Source organism: Ranitomeya variabilis, chromosome 4 (assembly GCF_051348905.1).
Source record: "Ranitomeya variabilis isolate aRanVar5 chromosome 4, aRanVar5.hap1, whole genome shotgun sequence".
Taxonomy (NCBI): domain Eukaryota; kingdom Metazoa; phylum Chordata; class Amphibia; order Anura; family Dendrobatidae; genus Ranitomeya; species Ranitomeya variabilis.
The window spans coordinates 219,707,539-219,720,694 of NC_135235.1; the positions used below are offsets into that span (position 1 = coordinate 219,707,539).

General features: G+C 41.8%; 1 protein-coding gene across 1 annotated transcript in view; it reads right to left on the reverse strand.

Moving 5' to 3' along the window:
• Positions 1-13,156, reverse strand: part of LOC143770411 (heat shock cognate 71 kDa protein-like) — a 28,954-nt gene that overhangs the window by 5,527 nt on the left and 10,271 nt on the right. Inside the window, exons 2-7 of the mRNA XM_077260023.1 lie at positions 3,277-3,488; positions 2,989-3,194; positions 2,069-2,221; positions 1,433-1,988; positions 490-692; positions 63-261 (exon numbers count right to left, since the gene is read on the reverse strand). Coding sequence (XP_077116138.1) covers positions 63-261; positions 490-692; positions 1,433-1,988; positions 2,069-2,221; positions 2,989-3,194; positions 3,277-3,481 — 1,522 coding nt within the window. The 5' untranslated portion in view covers positions 3,482-3,488. The remainder of the gene's footprint in view (positions 1-62; positions 262-489; positions 693-1,432; positions 1,989-2,068; positions 2,222-2,988; positions 3,195-3,276; positions 3,489-13,156) is intronic.

The following is a 13,156-nucleotide window of genomic DNA, read 5'->3' on the forward strand; positions in this document are numbered from 1 at the left end:
AAGGTGCCAGAGACTCCAGGTCACATGCCTTTTATAATCTGGCTCCGCTTTTCACCACTCACCCTTGTCGTTGGTTATTGTGATCTTATTTTCCTTGCCGGTGCTCTTGTCCACAGCAGACACATTCATGATCCCATTGGCGTCAATGTCGAAGGTCACTTCGATTTGCGGAACACCACGAGGAGCAGGTGGAATTCCGGTCAACTCAAACTTTCCAAGAAGATTATTGTCCTTTGTCATCGCTCTTTCTCCTTCAAATACCTAATAACAAAGTACTCATTTCATCGGCTGTATAAGAATTATATCACTGGCTTTTCTCTATCAATTACCTCGTGACCCTATCTTGTGGTGCTCAGGGCAAACAGATATTGCCTGCTAAGTGGTGGTCATCAGACCAAGAGGAAGTTTAAAAATGGTTGCAATGCACAATATCATCTTAATAGTTGTATACCTCCAGTACAGTAGTGAGGATATATCAGGACTCATTACCTGGATGAGTACACCTGGCTGGTTGTCAGAGTAAGTAGTAAAAGTCTGAGTTTGCTTGGTGGGTATAGTGGTGTTACGTTTGATGAGAACGGTCATGACCCCTCCGGCAGTCTCAATGCCAAGAGACAAGGGAGTGACATCCAGTAACAGAAGATCCTGTACGTTCTCAGATTTGTCTCCGGATAAGATTGCAGCCTGAACAGCTAAGAAAAGAGCAATGGACGCAAGAGTCAGCGTCATCCTAAATAAAGGCAAATAACATAGAATCATAGATGGTCTACATATCTCAGTTACAAGAATTATGGAAATTAGTAAGATTTTTGAGGTATATTTAAAAAGTGTTTGAATCAACTAAAAGTCAGAGAAGGTTCTTTTCCTAATAAATTTGATAGTCCAGCTTAGAGATCTTATTAACAAGCATCCTATTAGTAAATTATGACTTAATAGAGGGGTTTCTTTGTTCAGATCTCTGCCTTAATATACAGTTAATTATAACCTTTTTAAAGTATTGTCTTTCTCGAGATACGAACCTAGTACCTTTGAAATTTAAGGTAGAAAGCTACAAGATCCACTGTTTATTATAGGAGGATTTTTTCTGCCTAAAGATCTAAATAGTACTCTTCTTCTTTATGCAGCTAAGTGTGCATGTGTAGGAGGTATGTGTGTGGGAGGTATGTGTGTGGAAGGTGTGAGTGTGTACAGACAGGGCTCACACCTAGTTGTGAGACATACCTTGAGAGCCATCATGTCAGCACCTATAACGCATGGCAGTTAGACAAGATATGTAAAGATTTTTACACAATAAGTTGGGCATTTACAAACTTTACCAGAATTTTCTCTAGATTTTTTTGGTAACATATCATAAAAAAATATAAAAAGTGGTGTTGCTTATATATATTATGGCATTTACAGGTGGAAGATGAAAAATACATAATGTTCTTACCAGCTCCATAAGCCACAGCCTCATCTGGGTTAATGCTCTTGTTCAGTTCTCTTCCATTGAAGAAGTCTTGCAGAAGCTTTTGTATTTTTGGAATGCGTGTCGATCCTCCAACCAGAACAATATCATGGATCTGAGCCTTATCCAGCTTGGCATCCCTGAGAGATTTCTCCACTGGCTCTAGAGTGCCACGGAAGAGGTCCGCATTGAGCTCCTCAAAACGTGCACGAGTTAGGGAAGTGTAAAAGTCAATGCCCTCAAAAAGGGAGTCAATCTCAATACTAGCCTGGGTACTGGAAGATAGGGTGCGCTTAGCACGTTCACAAGCCGTACGCAGGCGACGGATGGCTCGCTTGTTCTCCGTGATATCTTTCTTGTGTTTACGCTTGAATTCTCCAACAAAGTGGTTAACCATGCGATTGTCAAAGTCCTCCCCACCCAAGTGAGTGTCACCAGCAGTAGATTTAACTTCAAAGATACCATCTTCAATGGTAAGTATGGAAACGTCAAATGTGCCACCACCAAGGTCAAAAATGAGGACATTCCTCTCAGCCCCAACCTACAGGTAGAAATTATAGAATAAATAGTATTGGCTAATCTGCATTTTAACTGAAGTTAGCAAGTCCATGTTAGTCTTACCTTTTTATCCAAGCCATAAGCAATGGCAGCAGCAGTCGGCTCATTGATGATACGTAGGACATTGAGTCCCGAAATGGTCCCGGCATCTTTGGTGGCTTGTCTCTGGGAATCATTGAAGTAGGCAGGGACTGTAATCACAGCATTTGTGATTGTCTAGGAAAAAAAGATAATGTGTCAATTTACAAATGCGATCTGATAAAAAGAAAAAATTAAAATTGGAGGTAGGGAATATTCGTTAGTCAAGGAGCGCCCATCAATAAAGTCAAGATCAATCTCACTTCTGGTGCTACTTCAAGAGCTTGTTCACCCATATCTAAAGAAGGTTGACCCAACCTTCAAGTCAGCCCCATGCCATTTTGCTTTGTTTGTAGACGGGGGACCACCGCATAGACACGCAACCCATACAGAAGGCAGAGAGGGACAACCGTACGATCCATAGTAAAGGAAGTTTAAGCTTTAAGAGTTGATTTTCCCACAAGGAACAAAGGAGAAGCCAGGAGGGGCCAGACGCAACAGGGACTTTGATGCTAATTCCTGGAGCATCACTGTAAGCACAGTTTTGTGGACTCTTGTTCTTCCTGATAATTACTGATACCCTGCACATATAGACACATATCTGATTTTTGGGTCTGCTCTGGGGTCTAATTTTAAGGGTCAGATTTATTTTAGCAACTTGGGTCCAATTAACTGAGGTCTAAATTGATTTAGAGATCTGATTTGATGTCTGAATTCTTTTAGGAATCTGAATAAATTTTCCAGTTTGGGGTCTTAATGACAAAAAACATCTTCATTCTAATTTGTCATGTATTTTGTCTCTATTTTGACCACCCCCCATCACCACCTACTTTATTTTAGATGACCAACTCTACTGCTATTTCTAATACGAGCCAGTCCATAGGTCACATATACCGATATCCCACCTTTCCAAGGTAGGCTTCAGAGATTTCTTTCATTTTGGTCAAGACCATGGAGGATACTTCCTCTGCATAGAAGGACTTGGTCTCCCCTTTGTACTCCACCTGCATCTTGGGTCTCCCACCATCGTTTATCACTGTAAATGGCCAATGCTTCATGTCGGACTGTACAACGGGGTCATCGAAACGGCGGCCAATCAGGCGCTTGGCATCTATAATAACACCAAGTGGCAAAATAGAGTTTCCTAGATCTTAGGTTACAATGATCCGGATCTCCCAGGCCAAAGTACTCACCAAACACCGTGTTTGTTGGGTTCATGGCCACTTGATTCTTCGCTGCATCCCCAATGAGTCTCTCGGTGTCAGTAAAGGCCACATAACTGGGTGTGGTACGATTACCTTGGTCATTGGCAATAATCTCAACTTTGCCATGCTGAAAGACCCCTACGCAAGAGTAGGTGGTGCCCAGGTCAATGCCAACTGCTGGACCCTTAGACATTTTGCCTCTGGATTAAAAGAAAGAATAAAGATGAAGTAAAATATCATCCTCGCATTAGGCTTGGACTACACGGCAACTCTGGCCAAGCGACAACAATACTTAGGCAAATCATGTGTCCGGTGAAAAAAAAATACTCATAATTCAAAAAGTCCCATAACAGTCCACTCCACAAAGAGAAGTATATCATGTGCTGTGTATAAATTATCATGAAGTTTTTATAAGTTTATTTCTATAAGATAAACTAGGGCATCACATTCTGGCACACGGAGGGGACAATGCCAACCATGCATGTCACACCCACAGCCCAAATATAAGTGCACAATACCAAGCCTCCAATGATAACATGAAATGTACGCAGGCAGTATGACGAGTAGGTTCTCGTTACATACGGCACTAAGCACACACAACTCGGGGCCGGCTCCATCTGATTGCTTCATTTTCTACTAATAGCAAATAACAATTAATAAATGTTTTGTGCAGCGATTCGTCTCCTGTAATTATAGGATGAGTGCCCGGGCACATGTCTCCAAACGTCTCAAGGCAGCACAGATAAAGTCCTGAGAAACATGTGCATAGCTTCTCCCAGAAAATGTTTGCAATTACACATGTTTTGTCATATGCATTTTCTTTTCTTTGAGTGTTTTGGGACAACACAAAAAAAGACAGAAAATAAAAGCAAATTGGATATAATTTCATGCAAACCCCCGAAAAAGGGTCTGGACAATATTGATGGCACCGTTACAAAATTGTAGTTAAACGACTTGGTTTCAAGCATGTGATGCTTTTTCAAATTCACCTGTGGCAAGTAACAGGGGTGGGCAATATGAAAATCACACCAAAACCAAAATTGTTTAACAATATAAACAATCTCAAGGTTACATGTCCATCTCCAGAGATCTTGATGTTCCTTTGAACATGGGGCGCAACATAATAAGTAAGTTTACAACTCATGGCATTGTAGTCCATGGACGTGGATGGCAAAGAAAAATTGATGAAAGGTTGCAATGAAGGATAGTCCAGATGGTGGATAAGCAGCCCCAAACACATTCCAAAAAAATTCAAGCTGTTCTGCAGGCTCAGGGTGCATCAATGTCAGCCTGAACTATCTGTCTACATGTGAATAAAATGAAACTCTACGGCAGGAAACTCAGAAGGACCCCACTGCTGATACAGAGATATAAAAAACTAAACTTCAGTTTGCCAAAATTTACATGAGTAAGCCAAAATCCTTCTGAGAAAGCATCTTGTGGACAGATGAGACTAAGATAGACCTTTTTGGTTAAGTATGTCATTCTGTTTACTCAAAACTAAATGAAGCTTACAAAGAACACAATACCTACAGTCAAATATGGTGTAGGATCAAAAATGTTTTGGGTTGTATTGCTGCCTCTGGCACTGGGAACCTTGACTGTGTGCAAGGCATCATGAAATCTGAAGATCACCAAAGCATTCTGGGTCACAATCTAGTGCCCAGTGTCAGAAAGCTGAGTATGCATCCTAGATAGTGATGAGTAAGGGTACTGTCACACAGTGGCACTTTGGTCGCTACGACGGCACGATCTGTGACGTTGCAGCATCGCTTGATTATCGCTCCAGCGTCGTATACTGCGGTCACATGTTGCAATACACGGCGCTGGAGCGATAATTTCATGACGTATTTGCGATGTAGAAGCCATTGGTTACTGTGCGCACATCGTATACAACCTTTGTCACACGATGCAGTCATGCCGCCACAGCGGGACACTTGACGACGAAAGAAAGTTTCAAACGATCTGCTACGACGTACGATTCTCAGCGGGGTCCCTGATCGCAGTAGCGTGTCAGACACTGCGATATCGTATGCTCTGGTGTTAACCCAGAAGCTCAGGCATGATCATGTAATATGCTTGAGTCCCCGCTGCTGCATGTGTTACAGCTGTTACACAGCCGTCACACAGGCGGGCATTGCCTCGCTCAATACTGGTCCTAGGTCATGGGTCTTCCAGCAGGACAATTACCCCATATATGCTTCAAGAAACCCTCAGAAATAGATGGAAACAAAGCACTGGATAGTTCTGAAGTGCCAGCAGCGAGTCCGGATCTAAATCCCATTGATCACCCGTGGAGATATCGTAAAATTGCTGTTGGTTGAAGACCCCTTCACATATGAGAGACCTGGAGCAGTTTACAAAAGAAGAGTGGTCAAAAATTCCAGTTGAGAGGTGCAAGAAGCTTGTGGATGGTTATAGGAAGTGATTGCAGCTATTTATTCCAAAGGGTGTGAAAGCAAATATTAAGTTGGGGTGCCAACAATTTTGCCCAGGCCATTTTTGAGGTTTTGTGACAAATTATATCCAATTTTCCTTTTTTATTCTCAGTTTTGATCTCAGACCCGCACTTCATTTTACAGTGGTACAATTTAGCACATTCGGTAGAATAATTCTGCCTCTAGGTCCATTGTTGCTCGCTATGACGGTGATACCGCAAAACTCATAGTGAAGAACAGATCAGTCATTTATTGTAATTTTCAGCAGGGTGTTACATTTCTGTAGTTCAAATGTTCACAGGGTAATGCAGGCTTAGAAATCCTGAGAGCTTTCCACAACTCAGCAGCCTCTGGGCATTGTGCACTATTCATACGTGGCTCGGCTAATATAATTGTTCTGTCAGCCGCGTCTCATCCAGATGCATTGTAACCAGTGGCCATCAGCAGTTATTGGTGGGCTGAATTGGGATCCAAAACCGAGGCCTGAACCAGATTTGTGCTGGCTCCCAGCAGAAAAAGATGCATGTATAAGAAGAGTCTTATAACTAGGGTCTGATGGATTTGGACCGCCCCCCCACCCCGCCCCATCCTGGTGCATATATATCTCCCATCCTGGTATATGTTCCTTATTCTGGGACCCATCCTGGTATATATCCTTCATCCTGGTATATATGTCCCCCATCCTGGTATATGTCCCTTATCCTGGACCCATCCTGGTACATATATCCCCATCCTGGTATATGTACCTTATCCTGGGCTCATCCTGGTATATATATCCCTCATCCTGGTATATGTCCCTTATCTTGGGCCCATCCTGGTATATATATCCCCCATCCTGGTATATGTCCCTTATCCTGGGCCCATCCTGGTATATATATATCCCCCATCCTGGTATATGTCCCCTAATCTGGGCCCATCCTGGTATATAACCCCCTTCCTAGTATATGTCCCTTATCCTGGGCCCATCCTGGTATATATATCCCTCATCCTGGTATATGTCCCCCTTTCTGCTGCTGCTCTTTAATACATAGAAAAAATAAACCATTATACTCACCTTCCCTTCGCTCCCCCGCTGTACAGCATTCTGTTCAGATGCTGGCAAGTGATGGCAACGCTTGATACAACTGCCTTGTTCCCACAGTCACTGGATGCTGGCCTCTGATTGGCTGGCAGCAAGTATTGCCACTCACGGACCTGACGGGACTCTGCGCCTCAATACACTTCAGCTGAATGTGCTTCCAAGGACGCACATCCAGTTGAATATTGTGCTCACCCGCATGGACCCAGTCGCGACCTTTGCAACCTTGGTCGCTACGCCCCTGTATTAGAACTGTACTGTAAAAACATCATTACTTGTATGTGATGAGTATCAGCGATGTCCTTGGTGCAAGGTTGCAACATGCTAAAACCCAACCCTAAGCTGAAGACTATCGGCCTTGGAAATCACTGGCATAAAATAAAGTTCAGGTGCTTCTTATAAATTTAAACAGTGAAATTTATTATTTTTTTTATTTCATAAATCAACAGCACATGTGAAAATAAGTAACACTGTAATATATCTTATTAGAGAAATCTGCTTCTTTCTCCTCCTGAACTGTACTTTCACTTTTAATTCATGGGTAGAAATGGTATTCAGGAAAGACAGATTTCACCTGTGCATTAAGAATAAATGAAGATTTCTCTGATAAGATATATGACAAAGTTTCATATTTTAATGTGTACGATTAATATATGAAAAAAAATTAAAGCAATGGAAACACTTTAAATATCTTAAATATTAGAAATGTCGAATATTAAAGAATTTACTCCTCCACTTGCACACGGTATTTACTATAGGATGGTATTTTTGAAAATAATAGGCAATGTTAGTCAGCTGACCCAATGGTAAAAATTACCAAAGTCATAACTTGCTGCATCATAACACATAGGTGCTTACGAAACCACCCTGCCAAATTCTTGTGTTTCAGTTCCTTTAACCCACAGGTTAATCTCATCATGGAAAGTTCAGCTGTTAGCCTTCCAGAGTTTCGCCACCCACTTGGCCTGTGTGTGACATCACACATGGGAGAAGGCTGGAAACTTTTCCACTGAGCAATGAATTAGCTTCCATTTAATGAAAAGGTAAAGGACGCAGGTAGGAAAATCATGAAAGCTTCCTACCATAACGACAATTCTTTTATCCTGGATAATATAAAGGGTCTGGAATACAGTGACACCTAGTGGAAAATAATTGCAACTTGTTTCCATATTGTACAACACAGTGACACCTAGAGGTAGACCACGGTAACTTCCCACTCCTCTCATGAAAAAGCTTTGCAAATAGTATAGTAGTTATATTCTTGTACAGTACATAGGGAGCACCATTATAGTAGTTATATTCTTGTACATAGGAGCAGTATTATAGTAGTTATATTCTTGTACATATGAGCAGCATTATAGTAGTTATATTCTTGTACATAGGGGCAGTATTATAGTAGTTATATTCTTGTACATAGGGGCAGTATTATAGTAGTTATATTCTTGTATATAGGAGCAGTATTATAGTAGTTATGTTCTTGTACATATGAGCAGTATTATAGTAGTTATATTCTTGTACATAGGAGCAGTATTATAGTAGTTATATTCTTGTACATAGGAGCAGTATTATAGTAGTTATATTCTTGTACATAGGAACAGCATTATAGTAGTTATATTCTTGTACATAGGGAGCAGCATTATAGTAGTTATATTCTTGTACATAGGAGCAGTATTATAGTAGTTATATTCTTGTACATAGGGGCAGTATTATAGTAGTTATATTCTTGTACATAGGGGCAGTATTATAGTAGTTATATTCTTGTATATAGGAGCAGTATTATAGTAGTTATATTCTTGTACATAGGGGCAGTATTATAGTAGTTATATTCTTGTATATAGCAGTATTATAGTAGTTATATTCTTGTACATAGGGGCAGTATTATAGTAGTTATATTCTTGTACATAGGAGCAGTATTATAGTAGTTATATTCTTGTACATAGGAGCAGTATTATAGTAGTTATATTCTTGTACATAGGAGCAGCATTATAGTAGCAAAAAGAGGGGAGAAGCCAGCACTGCTGAAGGTCAAAACGCAATATCTAAAGTGCACATGCACATAATAAATTCTGACTGTATTTCAAATATGAGATATTTATCAAATAATTGATCAATTCTTTGAGCTACCCCGCCACTTCACGGCAATCTCATAATGGGGCAGTCCTAACTCTACGTTTTTTATTTACATTGTGCCATTACGGCCTCCTAAATGTATAGAGCCTCAGCCAGTTTCATCCTTTAACTTTGGTGTTGGTTTGGCAGTGTGGAGGCCAGATCTGATATGTCCGCACAGGACCTGATCGGCGTCTATCCGCGCTCGCCTTCCTGGCACTAAGGGAGTGATTCTGTCAATGCTCCAGGTACAGTTTGTCATGTAATGTTATGTAATGTGGTCTGTCCTTTTTTTTTTTTTTTTTTCTCACTCTATACATTTAGGAGGCCGTAATGGCACAATGTAAATAAAAAACGTAGAGTTAGGACTGCCCCATTATGAGATTGCCGTGAAGTGGCGGGGTAGCTCAAAGAATTGATCAATTATTTGCCAAATATCTCAAATTGGAATACAGTCAGAATTTATTATGTGCATGTGCACTTTAGATATTGCGTTTTGACTTCAGCAGTGCTGGCTTCTCTTCTTTTTTTGCTTCAGCATTATAGTAGTTATATTCTTGTACATAGGGAGCAGCATTATAGTAGTTATATTCTTGTACATAGGAGCAGTATTATAGTAGTTATATTATTGTACATAGGAGCAGTATTATAGTAGTTATATTCTTGTATATAGGAGCAGTATTATAGTGGTTATATTCTTGTACATAGGAGCAGTATTATAGTAGTTATATTCTTGTACATAGGTGCAGTATTATAGTAGTTATATTCTTGTACATAGGGGGCAGTATTATAGTAGTTATATTCTTGTACATAGGGGCAGTATTATAGTAGTTATATTCTTGTACATAGGAGCAGTATTATAGTAGTTATAGTCTTATATAAAGGAGAAGTATTATAGTAGTTATATTCTTGTACATATGGGGCAGTATTATATTAGTTATTTTCTTGTATATAGGGGCAGTATTATAGTAGTTATATACTTGTACATAGGGGCAGTATTATAGTAGTTATATTCCTATACTGTACATAGGAGCAGTATTATAGTAGTTATATTTTGGTACATAGGGGCAGTATTATAGTAGTTATATTCTTTTACATAGGAGAAGTATTGTAGTAGATATTTTGTTGCATTAGGGGCAGTATTATAGTAGTTATAGTCTTGCACATAGGGGCAGTATTATAGTAGTTAAATTCTTCTACATGGGGGTCAGTATTATTGTAGTAACATTCTTGTACATAGGGGCAGTATTATAGTAGTTATATTCTTGTACATATGGGGCAGTATTATAGTAGTTATATTCTTGTACATAAGAGCAGTATTATAGTAGTTATATTCTTGTACACAGGGGGCAGTATTATAGTAGTTATATTCTTGTACATAGGAGAAGTATTATAGTAGTTATACTCTTGTACACAGGGGCAGTTTTATAGTAGTTATATTCTTGTACATAGGAGCAGTATTGTAGTAGTTATATTCTTGTACACAGGGGGCAGTATTGTAGCGCCCCCACCGCCGCAGGGCCGAGGGGTACCCGGTACCGGGCCTCTGAACTCTCTGCTTCTGGGGTCGTCACGGCGGCTAGGCCCCGGTCCGTGACCCTGCCGTGGGGCGCACAGTGAAAAATAGGTGTGGATGTCGGTGGTGCAGTTGTGGGGTGCAAGTCGCGGTCAATAACGAGGACACCAAGTTGCAGTCTCTTTACCTCTTTACTGGAGATCTCTGAGTCCTCAGTCCAGAGTAAGGTTCACCAGGCTACGCAAGTCCGGCCGGTCCAATGGCACCTCCAGAGTTCACTTCACAGGTGGAAATCGGTGCCTTCCTTCTTAGCGCTAAGTGTTGTAGTCCTTCCCTGCTATGCTTACGGAAAGTACCCCACAACCGTTGTGTCTGTTTCTTAAGTTCCCTCACAACTCGATTAAATGATGTTCTTCTAATCTTCCGTCCCTTCCTGATGTTACAGTTAGAACGGCACCCGTTTGTCGGATAGGCCTGGAGTTCTTCCGGGACCCTAGAGACGCCCCTCTCCCGCAATTGCCTCCCAAGACTTCATAGGTGATTTAGGTGAGACAGCCCGCCTGAGACTGACTGTCCTGCCGCTGTTTAGAGTATTGCTTGAAGCTGGTTATTGTAATACTCCCTCGGCGTTCCGGCCACCGGTAGTGCGCCTCAGTAGGATGTTGCTCCGGTCTTACAGCACGTCCCCTACTGGTATTCTCCTATCGCTTGATCTCGTTTCTCACTCAGCACAATCTATCTCGCTTCTAGTCCTTTCTTGGGTCCCGCCGCTTCCCGGAGCTGGCACGGACCTGTTACTTTCTTTTCAATGCCAAGCCTCTGTCAGGATCCCACCCCTGACAGAGACCCTACTGTCTCTTCCTCCACAACACCCTCTGCCACTAGGTGTTGCTTCGTCCAATCCAGTCAGCTTTCTCCTCTAACTTCCTGCCTGACCCCCAGTTTACCCACTATGGTGGGGAGTGGCCTAATGAATAGAACCCTTAGCTCCCCCCGGAGGCCCAGCTGTGAAATGTATTGGTGTCTGTGATACCTGATCAGATGAACTCCTTCAGTGCCATCGGACGCACCATAGCTCCCCATAGTGGCGGAGCCACAGTACTGCAACGACCAGGACTCTGGGGCGCTGCACTCCCCCCTGGTTAAACACAGTACTCCGGGACTGGGAAGAAAAACAACAATACAAGTTAGCAAAAAGACATACAATTTTGTTGAGTGCAAATAACAATAAGTATACTTGAACAGGCTTCCCTTTATGGGAGGTGAGGACACTTGAACGTTACAAACATAGTTAACATTATAAATTACAGGCTATAAATAACTCCTGTTACCCAACCGGGCATTCTACTAGTGCAAACATTTGGATAATACATTAACATTGTCTTTAGAGGACACACACTCTAAGTCCGCCAAAGACCTTCCTATAATCACATTATAAGGTAAGTCAACTTTTACATACTCCTTCTTTAATCTGCAGGACCGCCTGTCCTATCGGCGCCAGACCTACTGCCTCTCCTTTCTATACAGGACCGTCCCGTTCAGCCAGGACCTACTGCCTTTTCAACTTCTATACACAGTATAGGTCATAATATACTTTCAGTTTCAGAGCACCAAGCCATCTCTACATGACTCCCATGAGGACTCACTTCCTAACCCACTACGGGTTCTCTTTCTGTCCTCTGTAACACATTATTACTTCTTTCTCTATAACAAACTTTCTATGGAAGACTCAGGGTTTACCTTCTATCCCCCCCCCCATTTCTTATCAACATTATTAAATATTAAACTTCCACCTTTTACTCTTCTTACTACCGACTATGCAGGACACTCTGTCTACCCCTAGGGGCCCCACTGCATTTTCCTTCTGTCTCTCGTTCTTCCTTCCAAGGAACATTATCAACATTTCTTTACTTTACAGTCAACTAATTCAATACAAATAACTTCAACAGATGAGCATCATCATTTTCTTTTTAGGCGTTGTCATCACATTACTGTTCCAAAACAGTATCACTTATAAGTACACTTTTGGCATCCCCTTTAAGAGGGGATCAAGTCTTTCTGAGGTAGTACGTCTTCTCAGACTACCAGTCCATACTCAGCAAAGGTTCCAGTGCGGTATCTTCGCAAAGAGTCTTTAAGTAAAACCAGTAGGGAGCGCCTTTAATAAGGTGCAAAACTATTTACAAGAAGTTCGGATCATGCACTGTTCATGATTTCAGCAGTTTTTGAATAACATTGAAAAATAGAAAAATAACCAAAAACAATAGGGATCCCAGGTCCATAGAAGGATCCCCTTAAAAGTTTACCCTGAACGGGTTTTAGCAGTAATCATAAAAGGCAATAAAACAGTAACTATTTTACAGTAATAAAGTACAGTAGAATCTTACTGTGGTGGTCTCCGGTCTGGCATCACCAGGCCAACGGATCGCACTGGTGCACCAGGAAGCGGTTCCGGTCCCAGCAGTGATAAAATCCCTCGCCGGGACGCCCTTCTCACGGGTAGGTGCACACGTTCCTCCGGAGCACGGCGAGGACGGGCTCCTCGAGATTCCGCGGGGCCGGGCTCTGCTGCTTTCCCCTTGGGATCATCTTCTTCCGGTGTTCCGGCAGCAGCCTGGAGGGCAATGCATCGTTGCACACCTCGCGCCATCCAGCCAGACTCTCCCGCAGCCCTCCTCCATCTGGTGTAAGTCACCGCATCACCTGGCTCCAGGTCGCGGGGAAATC